At 41.4% G+C, this 18,907-nt stretch overlaps 1 protein-coding gene across 1 annotated transcript in view; it reads left to right on the top strand.

Annotated features, from left to right (window-relative positions):
- grid2 (glutamate receptor, ionotropic, delta 2) overlaps positions 1-18,907 on the top strand; it is a gene marked incomplete at both ends in the record, with an annotated part of 431,005 nt that overhangs the window by 282,447 nt on the left and 129,651 nt on the right. The window contains 3 exons of the mRNA XM_079161163.1: positions 3,057-3,110; positions 11,782-11,955; positions 16,428-16,589. Coding sequence (XP_079017289.1) covers positions 3,057-3,110; positions 11,782-11,955; positions 16,428-16,589 — 390 coding nt within the window. The remainder of the gene's footprint in view (positions 1-3,056; positions 3,111-11,781; positions 11,956-16,427; positions 16,590-18,907) is intronic.

Below are 18,907 nucleotides of genomic sequence, written 5' to 3'. Positions count from 1 at the left end.
CATTGAGTTGTTAAAAAGGCTGTGGCAGTTTGTTAGCTTGTGTGGACAAATACGCATGCACACGCACACAAACAAGGCAGTTTAAGATGTTAGATTTGTGCTTGTGTGCCTGAGAGGGAGACAGAGAGAGAGAGAGAGTGTGTATTGAACGGTTCCAACCCCTGAGGAGTCACGTCTAGTGTTAGGAGTCTGCCCTTTCGCTAATTAGCTTGAAACATCTGCCCAGACGTCTGCCAGAGGGAGGTTATAACGGGAGAAGTGGAAACACTCACCGACAGTTGCATGCATGAGAAAAACCTCATAATAAACATATTTGCATTGCTTTACATAGACAATCGCTGTCACAATTAAGGCGCATGCAGACATTTTGTGCATTTTCCATGTTTAGGAAGTTAGTTTTCTTCATAATCGTGTGTAAATATCATCTAGAACAGTGGTCCCCAAACTACGGCCCGCGGGCCGGATGCGGCCCGCCTCCACATTTGGTCCGGCCCCCTGAACAATACCAGAGACGCATTTTTGATTTTTTTTCAGTCTGCACAATTAATCGAATTTTAATCGCGATCACGATTTTGGCTGCCACGAGTAAATGAGCATGATCGTCTGCGATATTAACGTTTAAAATACGTGCTCTGCTACATATCAAATCAAACGCTTCCTGAATCAGCCAACCACCAGGGGGCGAACGAGATGAGAGCTGTCATGCGCGCACCCTGTAGAAGTAGAAGAGTAGAAGAAGTAGAAGAGCCGGGAGACGGGAGCTTGAAGGACGAGTACTTGTGCTTAATTTATTTACACGCCGGCATGTCATGTCTGTCAATACATGGTCGCGCGTTTTCAATTTCCCTGCTCTCTGTATCGCGCACGGCGGTGTTCCGCCCCGATCCGCGCGCACGATGCAACAGTCGCTCAGGTCAAACGATATGTTCAGTGATGTGGCCCTCACAGGAAAAAGTTTGGGGACCCCTGATCTAGAACCTTAATGAGCACCGAGGGAAGGGAACAGGGCAAACAGCTTGCCAAACCTCTGTCCCTTCTTCTCTATTTCCTATCTCCCTCCTTCACTGCTTGTTGTTTGTGTTTGTGCAATGCTCCAGTAGATAGAGACAGAAACAACATGAGAGGACAAAATAAGATGAATAAGCGCCAGTATTCTAGTGCTTCTCGTTGTTTTGTTTTCAGCGATGTTCCACAGTAAAGTCTTAGGGAGTAGGTAAGAGTAGAGACGAACAAAGATGCTGTCAGAAAAGAAGAATTAGGGCCAAAATCTAGTTTTGTATCGCTCTCCATCATTCCCCTCCCTGCCTTACTCCTTGTCTGTGTGTCGCAGCCATGTTTCCTGTAGACACAGTGTTTCACGGCAGCCGCTGAGGATACAATGATGAAGCTTTATGAAGACTCTGTGGGAGATTAAACCACTATTAGCCACGCTCCGTCAGCTCTCTCCAGCTGTTGCCGTTTGTTTATGGCTAAAAAGTGTTTTATGACACACGGTGCTATAGTCACCTAAACAATTACAGCAAATGATATACGAGTGGCACTGTATTTTTTACACCAAGAGCAAAGGGAGGGGGGGGGCGGAGGAAAGGAGCAGTGGCATTCAGAGAGAGAAGTGAGCAATTAAAGGGGGAGAGCACAGATGAAGGGTTGAGTGGGATTGGCAGCGAGAAAAATGTATGTTTCTGACGGAAGAAAGTGGAAAGCAAGGTTGAACCCTCATGTTCAAGAGTAAATGATACGCCTTGAAATACACTTGTAAAGAGATAGGTGGGTAAAAGATGAGCGGCAAGATCGAGACGATGGACGAGAACAGAAAGAGTGGATAATAAATTACTAATAAATAAATGTACTATTTGGTTTGAGTTAGACGAGAAAGAGAACCGGTGAGCTCCACTAAAACTCTAATCTATTTTCTGCTTCCCTACTTTTTTAGGTTCTTAATGGCACTGCCATTTATCTTTTTTTACAAATGTTACCTTTAGCTATCCATCAGCGATGTTCTACTTTCTAAATGTTGTGTAGCTTGTGTCCAGTTTTGATGCTCCTGCCCATTTGGGCAGAGAGAGCAAAACTAAATGCAAAAAGCACCGATGAAGGAAACGTAATCACCTCCGGGCTGTGCTAGAGAGGGACCTTACCGTGGTAGTAGTTCAAGAAGCAGCTGTTCTCATGATGTGTATATTTGTTGGTTATAGGAAAAGGCTTCGCCCTCTTGCTTGTCAGAGAGAATGATTGAGTAGAGGTCTACTGCCAGAGTTCACTGCTAACAGGAGGAAAAGAGTCACTTTTTCAGAGAGTGAGCTGAAAGAAGCTACTGCTAAAGGGAAAGTGATGATACTATACCAGAAATGTATGCGTAAATGTACTGTAGGTGCGTCTGGGGCTCCAAATGTTTTGGAGTGTGCAGTAGCTCTCTCTGTCGTCTCGGCAGCAACATTTCAAAGTGTCCTTGCTGCAGTGTTTAACAATTGTGTAGTTACTGGTTAAGAGTTGACACATAAATAATTTCAGTTATGTTATTAACAATTAATGGAAAAGCTTCTCTTTTTCCCAGTGCAGAAACATACTATTTGTGGCTGTGTGTGTGTGTGTGTATGTGTGTGTGTGTGTGTGTGTGTGTGTGTGTGTGTGTGTGTGTGTGTGTGTGTGTGTGTGTGTGTGTGTGTGTGTATGAATAACAGAGACAGAGGCGAGGACAAAGACACACGATCAAGGGTCGCCATATTTGCATGTGTTTGAAAATATTTTTGACTGATACCTTGAGCACCTTTTGATACAAGTTTTCTCAAATCACTTATGCCAAGCCTCACACTGGGTTTCAGCCTTGCACATTTCCATAATGGTCTTTTCCATAATATTCACACTTCAGTTTCCATGAATTACATTATCCGAGCAAGAGAATATCTTGAAAGGCAACACTAAAGAATTTCTCCTTCTTTAAAACATAAGAAACGGACTGTTGTCTCCTAACTCATTTCCCTTATTTCTATCAAATCAATGACATCTCTTTTTTTTTATGAATTCTAAATGTGATTGTGTGTTTTGCTGTGTTGCAGGTGGTGGAGACCAACCTGGTGGCCTTCGATTGTCACTGGATCCTGATTAATGAGGTGAGTGTCGAGGCAATGATTTATGGATCCTGTACCTGGTGTGCCTTCAGTTCACCTTATTGTTTCACTTATCCCAGGAATACTTATGGTTTTAGATCCAGAGCCACCCTATTCTCTTCATTGTCTTAGAAGGAGAGAGTAGAGTTTATAAAGTTGTTGACTTCTTTGGTTCAGTAACACACAAAACACACAAAACTTGATGACCGAGGACAGTTTAGTTTATTATAGTGAGCCTCAGCTGCTGTGTCCCCTGGCAAAAACAATACAGTAAAGATTTTATACTTTTTTTTAATGCTCACCAGATAGAGCCACTGTATACAAGCACTAAATTGTCAGAGATGACAAAAGTGACCTTGGAAGAACTCCTTTGGAAGAGCATATATTCCGGTTCAAAATCAGTATTGCTACTTAAATATTAAGGCCTTTCTGGATTAACGAGAGCAGACAAGATCTGACAGTCCACAAAGTTCCTCTGAGACTTTTCTTTTGCCCATGTTGTCAATCACCGATCACGGTGACTATTGGTCATAAGAGAAAAAATAATTAAACTTTTATATTGGCTCCACTTTCATATTCGTTTTGAATAGGAACTCATCTTTGATCTTGTGTTATGTGAAGTGCCTTTTACAAAACCAGCAGGATCAGCTATATTTGTGTGTGTGTGTGTGTGTGTGTGTGTGCGCACACACACTGCTACAGTAGCTAATGCACTGTGTCGTGGTAGCCTTGGGCATTACAGTGAACTGGCAGGGCACAGCAGGGGCTCCATGCTGCCTCACATTCAGACACACACAAGAGCAAGTGTGCAAACACAACCATGTGCACATGCAAAAAAAAACATTTACTGGAGGGGCAATGGCAAACCTTCCTTTGTACAAAACAAGAAAAGATCCTCAGATCCTCTAGTGTACTGCAGTTTATCTCGCTCCCCGTTCCATTTTCAAGTCATAGCCTGTAATGCTGCCACGTGCTGCAAGGCTCAGCAGTCCTACTACTTGCTCAGTTATGCAAAGACAGTATTTCTGTTTGAAACCAACGTCAGTATGCATGACATCCATTAAAGCTGCAGGGAGAGCCAATCATTATTTTCTGATGTTCACTTTTAGAATGTTAGTCTTGTGACATGAAGGTTTTTATTTTGTGCTATTTGATATGGATGAGACACTGCAGCAACATTGTCACAATCCCCGCAAGTAACTCAGACAACCTCCCAATATTGTGGGTTTTTTTTTTTGCATTTCGTTAAATGCTAATGCATCCAGAGAGTGAGGGGAAAGAATGAGACCTGCATCTGCACTTTAATGTAGATGGCAGGCTCCTCAGAGGTAAAAATGTGGATAAATCTGTGCAAAACAACCACTCTGTATTACTCACTGGCTTCATACAAGGACTATTATGCCATTTAAATGTGTCTCCTCCACTAATTTAAATAAATGGCATACTGTAATATGCAGAGAATTTCCTCACTTAAAAAAAAAAAAAAGAAAAGAGAAATGATTGTGCTCTTACACTTTCCTGGCAGAGTTGTCGATCATTACTCGACTGCCTGGTAGGATAAATTCACATATCGCTGTTTAATAGACTGCTTCGCATCCTGTCAAGCATCTGGTATTGTCTAACACTATTCAGGCTTCCTGGCAGCAACCAGCTCTTTGCTTAGCTTTCTGGGAGGCCTAACATGTCATTATGTAGCTTGAGTGTATGTCTAGCAACCTGTAACACTTTGTACCTGCTGCCTTTGAGAAATCAACGGTGAAATGCAGTCTGGCAGGCCGATGCTCCCTCAGTTTGTATGTTTCAGCAATGGCAGAATATCACTGAGATTTGTTTCCTTACTGTTATTACAGTTATAGATAATACAAAAGAAATATATATATATATATATATATATATATATATATATATATATATATAAAGTATTTATAAGTATAAAATGCCACCAAGTCTGCTTCTTTCTTTAATAAGTCAAATGAGAACCTTTCCAAGTCTGTTGGAGAACTAAGGTGATCTTCAGGTAAAAATGTGAAGGGCCCTCATTACAGCCAGTGATTTGGTTTGGACGCTGTGGGCTACTGTAGAAACATAGCGGTCCAACATTGCCGACTCCGAGGAAGAGGACTCTCTCAATCTCCCTGTAAAGATATAAGCTGACAAAACCACACAACTAACCCCTAACTCCTTCAAAACAGTTTGTAGATTGGCTTGTGGCTACCATGTGATAGTCTGGTTATCACTTGTAGTCTCACCACTTCTAATTAGGGAACAAAAATATCTGTGGGAACAGTAGAAGCTGGTAGTGTTAATGTTATTATGTGAAATCAATTAGTATAACACTTACAGTGAAAAATGTCCCACCATTCTGACACATACAGTACTTGACACGGACAGTACTTCAGTCCCTTTACATCAAAGTGTTGACAACTCTCATGCTTTTGGCACGACGCTGTCAGACTCTGTCTCATGCTCTCCTGCTTCTCAACCAAATGTCACGCCACAGTTTAAGATGTCATTTCAAATACAGCGAGAACCAGTCAGTGAAGTGAGTACGATGTGAGGAGACCAGATTGGGTCATAGGCGGGACAGAAGGCTAATTTCTCTTACATCTCTCCGCTCATGCTGTCTGCATACATACTATGGCACTTTCTGAAAATGTGGGCATTGCGGTTGGTGTTCAGATACCTCCACCCACATTTCATTACCCAACATATATATATATATATATATATATATATATATATATATATATATGTATCAAATGCTGTCTAAGTTGCAAAGTAGAGGTATAGGATATTTGTGATAGCTGGTTGAGCTGTTCATCCAAACATGCAAAAAAAAAACAATACCAATTTAGCCAGCCAAAATTAGACAGCTAGTCACTGATATTCAGCCCAACTGCTCTTACCATAATATCTTTGAGCAGTCTTTTGCCAAAATAGGAAAAGGGAGATGGAGGCGGAAGAAACAACAGATGTGCAAATGTGAAGGAAGGACAAGAGAGAGAGATGGTGGAACAGAGAGCGTAAAGATCCTCTTCACTCAAAAATGTGTTTTCCTTAAAATGTCTGACCTTGAATATACTAACTTGTATCCAATGCAAAGTCACTGAAGAAGTGTTTTCACATTCCTCTACTGAAGGGTGAGATGTCTGTGCACTTATCTTAATCTTATTCAAAAGGCAAGCAAGGCATTCGGGCAAGCTTGATTTGGCACATCACAAATTTGAAAACCAATCGCTGCCTAATACGCATAATCAGACACATACTGACAGAGAAACAGTCTTCGACACAACACCGGCAGAGAAACCTGAATCCCTCCAGGGTAGACCGGATTGTCAGTACAGAGAGTGAGAGTTGCATTAGCACAGTGAAAGTGTTGACAGAAAACACAGTTGAGTGTGCAGCTTTAGCATGTAAACCAGACCGTGAAGCTTCCTTTCACTATATACCAAAAGAATCCCACTTTTAATGGGGCTCCGTCTCATCCTTTGCCTGTATCTCTCCCATTTGCATCTTTCCATCTAAAATCAAAAATTGCCCTCAAATAATTTAAAGAAAAGCTTGATTCCCCTATTTTTGACTTTACAATGTCGTAATTCTGCTTATCAAGATTTCAATTTAGTCACAGACTGATGTAGACACAATATTCCCACCATGGGCTATGTGAAGTCTCGCAGTAGAGTGTTTAAAATGGATGAGCGGCTACAATATGTTGCTTTACGTAAAGTCCTCTAGTACTGTCTTTGGAGGATGAATATGCTCATGTGTAAAAGTGCTCTCCCTCCCTGTGGTTTATTATGGATGAGGGGGTACTGTATGGTTGTCATAACTCTGCTTTATCTACAGCCAGCAGTCAGACAGCCCCACTGAGGGGGAGTTCACAGTTCATAATTGATCATCCTTCCTCCCCCTATCTCCTCCGTTCTGCTCAGGCTGAGGGGTTGAGGATGAGGAGGAGCAGAAATAATAAGGGACGCTCATGGCTTCTCTTTTCTCTGTCTTTCTCTTAAGTTTTGGCGGATACCTCCACTATTGACCTCACCCGTTCTGAATCTCTTCATGGTCTTGCCATTTTCTCTCATAACATCATTCATGATCATTTCTATTGCCGTTCACACTCTTTATTTTCTCCGTTATTCTCATTCTCTACAGTCATTTCTGCCTTTTTTTGTGCATGGTAATGAGATGAGACAAGATTAGGCTTTTCTGTCATTTTGGCTCTTAACATATCAGTGCATGATATGCAAAGCCATGTAACTGAAATTTCGGGGATTTTCATGCCTTGAATATGATTGAAGGATTATATGGTCTTAGAACATTCATCAAACCTTTGGTTAATGAAACCCGACCAAAACCCATTGTACCAACTCCACAAATGTACGCTGGTCATTCATTGCTCTTGGAAACATGCTGAAGATACAAAATAAATGTAGTCATAGGCTGCATTTAGCTGCCAAGTTAAAGAACATTCTTATTTACAGCTACAATGCTTGCAGGGGGAGAACGAGTTAACAGTCGTGCACAGCTGGAAGTTGCCCAGTATGACTGCAGCCATCTAAGACTGTCGTTGCTAAGCGGCTCTCCAGCAGCTGTTGGATATTTTGTGTCTTGTTAAAGGCAAGTGTGACACTACTCCTATCCAGATGTCCCTGCATGGTCCAGGGATCTGAATCAAAAACTTTTTGATCACAGCTTTGTCAGAGATTTGACATTCCGAAGATTTGTTTAGTGTTTTCTACATAGTCATCCATCTCCACTATAATGTACTGTCTCACTGCATGCTGCCATGTTAAGGATTGCCCCTCATTAAAGGACTTATGGAATCAAAGTATCAAATTCTGTAAAAAAAACAAAACAATCATGACTGAATGAATAATTTTGAAATTTGACGGGTCGAAAGGGAATGTTTTGTTTATCTCTGTGGAAGATATCTGACATTTGGTTGCCGCTCTGAAGATGGCTGTTTGAGCCAATGGTGTAACGATGTTGGGATCACGTGCTGTCTCTGTGTCGTCAGGGATCAAGCGTCTTAGTAGTTGATAGATGATGGTTGACAGATAATGGTAAGCAGCCAGCTTCAGTCCGGTACCAACCCCAAGTGCTCAGCGACAAAAGGGGAGGAGGCAGAGGAAGCCTCTCTGCCTCCTCTCAGGCACTGGTTGCAGAATACGTGGATATTTACCATGGCAACAAGTGAAAGCTGACATTAGCATAAAATCGTCCGAACAACAATAACCCATGAAATTACAAATCGCCATTTTAATTAAAAACAAAATTGCTTCAATCCCCGAGGAGATACATCAGCGTTCGTTACATTATAGTTCCCTCAAACAATGTATACCGAAGATGAGCATCAGAGGGGATTAAGAAGTGGGTGGCCGACTGCAAAATAAGTCGGCGTGTACCTGCATATACTCTGCACTGAATCACTGCTTAGTTGCCAAGCTAAGCGTAACCTAAAACTAGCTAGCAATAGCCTAAGATTACCATAGTTTATGTTATATTAATCTAGAAACACCATCGCACAAAGTAACCTGCATCTAAAGCTAGTTCATAGTCTGTCTGACTCTTGAACTGTCAGCCATTCGTTGTGAAGTGAATGCAACAGAACGGGGGAGGGAGAGCGCCACGTCTATCGGCTGAATGTGGGGAAGAAATGGTGACAAAGAAGACATTTAGGGGCTGTTGTGGAAAATTGCCAGAAGTTGAGGAGAGAGAAGAGGCCAAATGAAACGAAATGATTTTTCCAGATTTGTTTGTTTTTCACAACTTTGAACCTTTTGATACGCGCAAAACAAAGGGATGTGGTGTTCTCAGAGCAAAGGGGAGAACAGGTAGGAGCTGCAGGAGTAGGAGGAGCAGAAAGAGATACAGTAAAAAAGAGATAGGGGAGGATTTGGTGTCTCCAGGGGAGACCGAGAGAGAGGGAGGGGTTGAGGGGAGAGAACAAAGTACAGGGGTCAGAGAAGAAGTGCCGAGAACAATTGAGGATGAGGGATGAGTTTTTGCTTTTGACTCTCATCTTCAAGTAAAACACTAAAGACGAGGATTTGGTGCCCTCAGGGGACTAGAGAAGGAGAGAGGGAGGTGATGGGTTGAGGTTGATGGGGGTGCCTGCAGACCAAAACTTCAAGTTTATGGAGTAAACAACTCACGAGTCACTCTATATATGAGCCGCGGGGCGTTGTGGGGGTTACAACTTACCCACAGTTTCTAGTTACATCAGTTTCTAGTTACATGTAGTTGGACTTTGGTGCACAGATCAGGGGCCACTAAAGCATCCTCAGGACTCAATGATTTTGTAACCGATTGTTCAGCTGGAAGGGGGTTCTGATTGATGAGAGTGGATAATAATAATAATAATCATGCTACCTTTGCTCAAATGATTAGTAAGACAGAATGTCTGAATATGAAAACTAGGCAGATATGATGATTTGTGTTCGTGATGGATTTTCTCAACCTGTTAATACGTCAATCAGCCGTAATTATTCCATGCTTGGTAAAACAGTAAAGTAAAATGATTTGGTTTAGGTTTACTTGTACCACATCAAACTAAACCAGAGAGTTCACATTTACATATTTTTGATCTTATTTTAATGTTGTGATTGAGGAAGCCCATGAATGGTTGACAGTAAGTGGCCTAAAGGGAGTTATGGGAGAAATGAAACATGAAAATGGAGCAGTCCTATAATAGGAGATGAGTGTCAGCTCTGCGTCAGTAAATCTGTGTGCGTTGATGTAGCTGCAGCACATGTGATTCGATATGTGTGGTCATGTCAGTACGCGTGTGTGCATGTCACATTTATTTACGCTCAGCTGTTAAAAGGCTAACAGCTTTGAGAGCACGCCACCACTGAAAGTCACACTGGGTGAAGTCTGTTAAGTTTGTCCCGAGAGAGACGAAGAGGCAAATAGAACGTGACAAAGGAAGAAAGATGCACAAACGCCCTTTGAGAGGACAAATCTCATAATGATCTTTTCCTTTAAAGTTTCAGTGTGTATTTTCCTGTGCATCTATGTTTGTTTGAGTTTGATCCTTTGAATGGGGCACTATGGATAATTCTTGTTTTTTCTCGTTTCTCGTTTCTTTGTATGCCCTTGACTGCCCGCTATGAATCTTAATTCTCTTTTGGCCCACAGATCTGCCTTTTTAGCAATTTTCAGCATTTTCTCTCTGTCCTGCATCTTTTTTTGTTGGCTTTGTAATTCAGTTCCCTTCAGGGTTTTATGGAAGCAACTGTTTGGGATTTTTGCCACGTCTTACCCCCAAAAGCCAGCAAATACACGCCTTACTTGAACTGTTGAGAAACTACATATTTCAGAGCTCAAGGCATTCATACAAGGTTAAACCTGTTACATTATTTCTGTTCTTCTTCAAGGCATAAATACCCCTTTCTTCTGCTTTTATCTTTTTTTTAATCATTTAAATCCATTGTAGATTCAGAACCTTCGTTTTACTCACTGTATTTCAAGAAAATGTCATTAAATTTGACAGCAGAGGGGAAAAAAGTGTCAGCGGGCTCCTTTGAGTCTCAAATCTCACCTAATTCTAAATATTTGAAACGGCATTAATAAGATTTCAGTAATAAATGCATATGTTTGCCTACAGAGCGAGAGCCATATTTCAACATAATTAATGCAAATGAGCGCAGCTATACCAATGAAGCCTGTATAATACCACCTCTAATCACCATTGATCACATCCCATGAGGACTCACTAGCCTTAATGAGCGTTAATTACATTCAAATGAAATCCATTGAGATTAGTCAATGAACCGGTGGTACCTATAACATTACCTCTCACTACTATAAAGTGTGTGCGTGTGTGATGGCTTATTTATGTATGTCACATCCATCCTGTCAAGCAGGCTGCCATGCGCAAACGAAACGTAATCAAAAGGGTTCGGCGTAATCAGAGGGATCCCCTGAACACATATGCACACACACACACACACAGATTTTACACATAAACTGGCTGGTGCACGCAAGACGCGCTCGAGCACACACAAACACCGATACCCACACATACACAAAGACAGCACAGGCTGTCTCGGTTGGTGGCAGCGTTACCTCCACCAGGGACGATAAACGTCAGCTCTCATCGCATCACCACATGACCCCGTGCACTCGCAGAGGATGAATGGAGCTCCGTGGATGGAGGGAGGGAGAGAGATTGTGTCCTAGGGCTAAAATTAGCAATGATTCCTCCCCCAAGGTTTCGCAAGGACATGCAGAGTACGTGCAAACACACATGCATGCACACAACACGCGCACACAAACACATGCTTTTACTCCCCTCTTTCCCATCTTTTTTTTCCAGATGACGTTGCCGTGGTTTTTCTCGGCTCAGTGTGGTGATAATGGGAAAAGTAGAGCATATGAAACACCTAAACCACTTGAAATATGTCTTTTGAGGACGAGTTAGAAGCATCTCATTTTACAGGGGCTTTTTATGGAGTGGTGTCTAAGCAAGTTTTTTTTTTTTAGTTGTTACTGTTTTTTGTATATTTCTTGTGAAACATGTTGGCTGTAGGTCTCCTGCAACAACGAGTGACGTGATGGAGTTGTTGATATTGATTTTTCTCTTCCCCCGCTCCTTTCCTGAACCCTAATCATTCCCCCTCCGATCCCCACCGCCACTCTCCTCCTCCTCCTCCTCTTTCCACCCTCTCAGGAGATCTCAGACTACGACTTGCAGGAGTTAGTCATGAAGTCGATCGGTCGGTTGACGGTGGTGCGCCAGACGTTCCCCATGCCCCAGAACACAACTCAGCGCTGTGTCAAACACAACCACAGGATTAACACTTCCCTGTGTGACCCTAAAAACCCCAAGTCTCAGCAGTTGGAGGTGAGTTGGTTTGGTTTGTTGCTTTGTCTGTAAGGCAGGTCAGTGACTTTCAACAAATCAAATAAGCATACTGGTTTCATGCTTTGTGTCTATTATGTGTGTATTTAGCTGCTAATAAGATGCTATTTTTAAAATTAAAAGTAGGCTATGCTAGAAGTATGGTTGAAGAAAGCTGACTTTAAAGATTTGTATGATGTTCTGGAAAAAAATAGTGAAAGACACTCTCTGAGGTACAGAGTGTCTTTCCCTCTCTGTATCTCAGATCCACGTATGGTCCAGTTCACATTGTTTGTCTCTGCAGATGACCTTGCTCCAAAAACGTTTTTTTTTTTTTTTGACTTAACTATTCTAGGTTGTCAGCAATCAAATTCACTTTAAATATTTCACTAAAAGGTTGGCTGTGAATGTTTATACAGTGAGCTGGAAAGCTGCTCATGTGTCACAATAAAAGCTTCAGTCAATAAAATCAATGATCGCCAAATAGCCACAGCTGCAGTAGGGAGTTGTTGTTGCCCTGGTCTTTAGCATTCTGTTCCTTTGCAATTTAATTAACTTGATCAAAACTACCAAAGAGCAAGACATCATTAAATGATGTTCAGTCTTTTCTTTTCCTTAAAGTGGAGAGCACTGTCCAGTGGGGATACAGTCAATTGATCGCCAACTGCATTATTGGGCAACTTTGCCCCCAATAAGAAGCAGCGCTATAGTCAGCATAGCACAGTGTAATAGACTTAAGGAGAAAAAAATAGAGCTCGGTTTTTTGGTGGTATCACTTACACAAACAAGTTCAAATCCATCATATAGTTAGGAATATATCCAAACAATTTATTTTCATTTTCATGGCTTCAGAACTGACTGTCAGACATGTTGGAGGCTCATTTGGATGCAGTGACTCTAAACAATTGTTATATGAGCCCGAGCTGATTGCTCCTGTAAAATACGTAAGCCTGATTGGTGTTGAATCATGCAACACAAAACCTTGACATTCAGTGACAAAAAAGACAACACTTAATTGTGGCTCAGTGTGTGTGTGTGTGTGTAATACACATGTCTCTGAGTTACATGCTGTACAGTACATGCACACATCTCCTGAAATACTCTCAAATGTTTGTCTACACACTGCTCACTGGGTTCTACTAAATATTTCAAAAGTCAAACAAGTAATGTATTTAAACGCCGCTCTGGAACTCCATGTTGTCTTTTTAAAACTGCTCCCAGTGTTGTTGTTTGACATGTCTCCTGTTCCAAAAAGCTTCCCAGTACACAGGGCTCGCTGATTTGACATTGTTATTGTTTTTGTTACCTGGAACAATAATCATTTTTGAAAAATCTGGCTCAGACACGTATATGTGTTTTACTCAGACCACACGATCTGACAGACACGATGACAGGTTTTTGTTTTCCCCTCCGGTTTCACATTTTCTTTACTTCACTAATATGTCCCCCAGGGTGGCAATATGTATGCAATTATTACCCCTTTATTTGTGTGTATGTGAGTCATCAAGCTGCCATCAAAGAGAGCGTAGAAAAGGGAACACAATCTTATTTATGTGTCAAGACAAAAAAAAAAAAAAAATTGAATTAATGTGCTGTTGATTTATATGGATGCATAAGGCCCTGAGGGAAGCATTTGATGAAAGTTGGAAATACATTGAAAACAGAAACGTAGCCTTAATGTTGTTGTGGATATCTCCCTTTTAAACCAAAGACAGTGCCGGTCTAGGCTTTCTCCCACTGTAATCAATTAATTGATATGTTTTTTTTAAATTAAATCAAATACATTTAAGTTAATAAAATAAACAAAGACAATGCCCGGAAGGTGAAAAACCAACTAAATATATAAATTGAAAGTTGATTAAAGCCTGGACTTGGTTTGAGGCTCGCCATACATGATAAGACATTGTTAACTCCTGGAGGCCCTGAAGCATTGAATAATGTATGTAAATATTGCTTGCCTTTTGTGTCCTAATATGAATCGAGAGCTTCTGAAGTGTGTTTTGGGCAGAGTCCTGTATTTGTTCATCCTACTGTGGAGGACCGAGAGTGTGCACGCATCCACCTACGTATGTGTGTGCATGTGAGTGTAACACACTTCCGTCAAGGACGATGTGTTGTTGAGAGCGAGAGTAAAAACATTGTCCATGCACAGTGAAACACACCCTGTACACATGTTCAGTTTGACATCCTGTGTGTGTGTGTGTGTGTGTGTGTGTGTGGGGGGGGGGGGGGGGGGGGGGGGGGGTGAGCGAGTGGGTAGGTGGGTGTTTAAATTTGATAGGGAGAGGAAACGAGGGATGGGAGAGAAAGAGAGACAGAGGAAGCGGATCAGCTCAGCGGTCAGAGAGTGGCCCAGAAGCCCAATTTCACACTGCACTGAAGCACATCAACTCAGGCTGACCACACACACACACACACACACACACACTTGGAGTGCAGAACCCACTGATCATTGAAGTTCCCCATAGAGCAGTAGATTTTCACTTTAATTTTAAGAGAAAAAGCAATAGGCACAGAGAGAGTGGGACAGAATGATAGATGGACAAAGATAGTAAGCAAAAGACTACGACAAAACTGTGAGAGCAGGAATACTTCAATTAAAAAGTGAGAGAAAAGTTAGATGTAAGATCAACTGACACTATATGGGTTTTCTTTTGTTCTGTCGGTCTGTCTGTCAGTTAACTATTCGACAAGTAACAAGGAGCATATATTTTGTCATCTTATCATCTCTCATATAAATTCTTCAAACAATGGAAAACTTTGACATGACCACATTCCCAGTCGGTTCCCTCACTTTTAAGAATAGCATGCTGGAAGCAGAGTGATAGACTGAACAAGCAAAACACTGCTCAGACAGAGTTGAGTGTGCTCTACGTGCACTGAATTAATCTTTTAGCCTGGAATTTAATTCAACCATTTGAGTCTACATCTCTCCTCTATTAAAATGTCCAAAAAAGTTTTTAATTCTTAAAGTTACTACAATAAACTTTCATCTGGTTATGAAACAGTCTGTATTTAATACTGATGCCTCTATATGACCTACATAAGTCAGCAAGATGACTGGCTATTTCTATGTAAGTATTCTTAATGCTCGTCATTGTTGCCAGCGGGTCAGAACCACGACCGCTTATGTCCAAAGAGAACACCAACACAACCTGAAGGAGAAAGAGATTCTCAAACCCTGGGAGCTGATAGTCTCGTCTGATTTATGATGTATTGCATTTTGGTTCCATGGTTGCTGGGAGTTATTTGCAAAAGGCAATGTCTTGATTAGAATGGTTAATTGGTGTGAATTATGTATACATGGATTTAATCTCGCGACCGTAAACACAACACTGAAATGTGTTTTTCGCCTTTTATACACTGTATCACATCTGCATGCTAGATTACTGTTTCCTGTAACCGGCACTGGATGAAAAGATATAAAGATGAAAAAAAGAGTTGACTGACCAAGGGTTAAAGTGGCTTTTAGGGTTCATAACAGGGTTTTTCATACTTTGATCTTGACCTTACTCCAATTGAGAGATATTACATTCAACAGAATCTTTCCTGAAGGGACAGGCTGTCAGTGTTGGCAACTTTGCGATTTTCTCGCTAGATTTAGCAACTTTTGGAGTGCTGCTAGCTATTTTCATTGGAAAAGGGTTGGCAACACTGGGCTGGGTTTTTCTGTTTGATCATTTTTTTTCAAATTTGGCGTACTCTTGCTAGTTTCTCAACATTATTAACCCTAGCTTTAATGTGAGTGGATGCGCATCACCTCCATGTCTAATTGTGTGTGTGTGTGTGTGTGTGTGTGTGTGTGTGTGCGTGCATAGAATCATGTGTTTGTTATTTTCTCATCAACACAGAGACAGGAGGCTCTGTAAATCACATAACGATAGATCACACACTGAATAATCTCCACTCCGTATCCTCCCCCACCCCTCTCCATCTTATTATGTGGTGCCAAGAATCTGTCAATACATTTGAATTAATGTCATCCTTAAAGCTTTTCTTCCATGTGAGTGTGTGTTTGTAGGTGTGAGCACAAATGGGCAGATTTGCACTAAAAGAGAGCAGTGTTTTTAGGTGAAATGATGCGCCACAGGTACAGGAAACATACCGACAGGCAGATAGAGAACATGCAACATTTTTGATCAAAGTGATGAAGGATATGAATGCAAGTAAAACATTTAACTTTCATAGTATTTCAGCATGAAAGTATTAGGACAATTTCAAAACTACTAATATCTGCAGAAGTCCATCCCTCCCAGTTGCATAACCAAAGGAGAAACACAAACTGAACTGAAGCACATGCTAGCCTGACATTGGTCATTTGGACCTCATAGTAGAGTTTCTTGTAACATATTGTAGCAGAGCGATGTAAGCAAGTCCCCCATAAAGCATCTTCAGCAAAAGTAAAATGCCTGCATTTATCGTATTGTCTCACTTTCTTTCTTTTTGTGTGCCTTCTGTCATTTATTCCTCTGTAGATCAGCAACCGCTACATTTATGACAGTGTGTTGCTGCTGGCCAACACCTTCCACAGAAAGCTGGAGGATAGGAAGTGGCACAGCATGGCCAGTCTGAGCTGCATCAGGAAGAACTCCAAACCGTGGCAGGGAGGCAAGAGCATGCTGGATACTGTCAAAAAGGTATGGGGATGCAGAAGGAAGCACACACACTTTCCCCCTCAAGTCATGTAAGAAGGCATTCAACTTCAGTATTTATGCAAGAATGCATACTTAGCGTCTCTGGTACACACACCTGAAGGCACAACGCCCCCACACACACATGCGCACACACAGATGCTGGCACAGAGGTAAAGGCCTGTTCCAAGAGGAATACTTCCGGAGTTCTGGATACCTTTGTATGGGTGCATGGACACATGTGGAGACACACACACACACACACACACACACACACACACACACACCCCTCTGAGTGTTGCAATACTCTTAGAAAACATCCTGAAAAGGTAACGGTTTTGCTCATGTGTCAACATTTTGTCTGTAACACATTTCCCTACATAGTCAGCCTTCTTTAACTGGAGATTGTTGTGGACAGTATTAAAACCCAGCAACTGCCCCAGTTTCACCATGAACAGAGATTCACAGGCATGGAGTGAACATGTAGGAATGACTGGAGCACTGGGAAATATCTCTCTCGATCATGTTCAATAATAACCTTAGATTGAAAAAAATCAACTTCGATAACTCAGATACTGCGTTGCGAAACATTAAGTATAATTTGTAAACAAAAAAGTAATCAGACCAAGACATTGCTTAACCAGCATACACTGTGTCCAGAAATATGTGAAATGAGTCTTTTTAAAAAGTAAAAGACACAGTATTAGCAATCAGTGCAATCTGATATACACTATAAAACCGACAGTTGTATAAACCATTTCCTGATTTGTATCGGTCGTTGATATCTCAATGACCCAAAGTAATCAGACTCTAACCTCAGTTTGTGGACCGTCTGTCTGTTTCATCAGCCTCCTGCGGTGCTCTACCGCTGTGTGATGCTTGTAGGTGAGTGCCAGTTTGAAAATGGCCTAAAAAGTCTTTACCCACAGAGAACATTGCAGCTGAGTCCTGATTACTACAGTTGAAAGAGCAAAAGCTTATGCTCATCTCCTAATAAAAAAACAAATACAATGATTTAGGGTGCATGTATTTGCGTTCCAAGACATTGTGCTCATTACATGGTATTTTGGAGACACTCTAGTTGAAACATCAAGCTGCAGTCACTTTTAAATTCATTGCCATTGCTTGGTATAGCTAAAATCCCCTCCAGGGACGGACAATGAGGCTTTCAATAAGTCAAGCATTTTTGTATTGGTATCACAATAAACTGAAAGTTTCCAAGTTCCTGTCTAAGCTCTAGAGACTTCATGACCCAGGTGCTCATGAATTCAAATGATCGCATACCTTATAGGAAGCACATGCATCACTAATCAAGTTTTGCTCAGTTCCTGAATAGTTGACTTTTGGAAGATAAAGGATTTCATCCCAGAGCTGTGATTTTATGAATCTCTGCATTTCACCTTGAGTTCAGGGTTTGGCAACACTTTCATCACTGTTAAATCCAATTGGATCAATGCCCTCTGTTTTGATATCAATAAAAAACTACTCCAGGGATGGCAGTTTGACTGAATGATGAAGCCAAGTGAAATGCTAATTTAGGATTAGTGTCAGACAATAATAATTGCGACGCAATGGCTTTCATATCTATCTCTGCATTTCACCTTGAGATCAGGCTGGGGTTTGGCAACACTTTCATCAGCAGCCCCGGCTGTTAAACCAACCCCATTGGCTGTCTCAACAGAGCTGTGTTAAAGAGCCCTAAGCAGTAATAGAGTTGAGTTCAGCAGCCTGGCATCAGTTCCATTTTACATTGTATCAGCAGTGTGCTTTACTCACTCTTGTGCGTGCCTGTGTGTTTAATCAGCGTTTTGGTATTTGGGGCCATTATGGTAATGATAAATACTAATTTGCAGCTGTTGATGAGGAGCTCTGTTGATGTTGTTGTTGGGGGTTCATTGACAAATTCAGTAGGTGGAAAATGCAGCAGGTGAAACTGCATTTACACTGATCCCCAAGGTCTGAAGTGTGTGCTGTGTTTGAGCTGTTTGTAGACTACATACATACGTATACATCAGTGGCGGGCCATGTATTTTATACCTGGGCCTTCAGTGCTGTCCTACAGTTGAACCACCTCCCAATAACCTCATTATGACGTCACAGCTACGGTTATTATTTGCTTCTAGGGGTGTAACAATACACGTATTCGTATTAAACCGTTCGGTACGAGGCTTATGGTCCAGGACGCATTATGAATCAAACAATACGTTTGAATAATACTATTGCATTTGGAAAATGCAGAAGCTTAAATTGTGGGAAATATAATGTTCTCTCAGTGGAGCCACTGCGCTTAACATGGCAACCCACCCGACGTAACAGACAACGTG

The sequence above is a fragment of the Pholis gunnellus genome (assembly GCF_910591455.1).
Source record: "Pholis gunnellus genome assembly, chromosome: 6".
Classification (NCBI taxonomy): Eukaryota; Metazoa; Chordata; class Actinopteri; order Perciformes; family Pholidae; genus Pholis; species Pholis gunnellus.
Note: the sequence above shows the minus strand (reverse complement) of the source record. Positions and strands in the feature narration are given on the sequence as shown.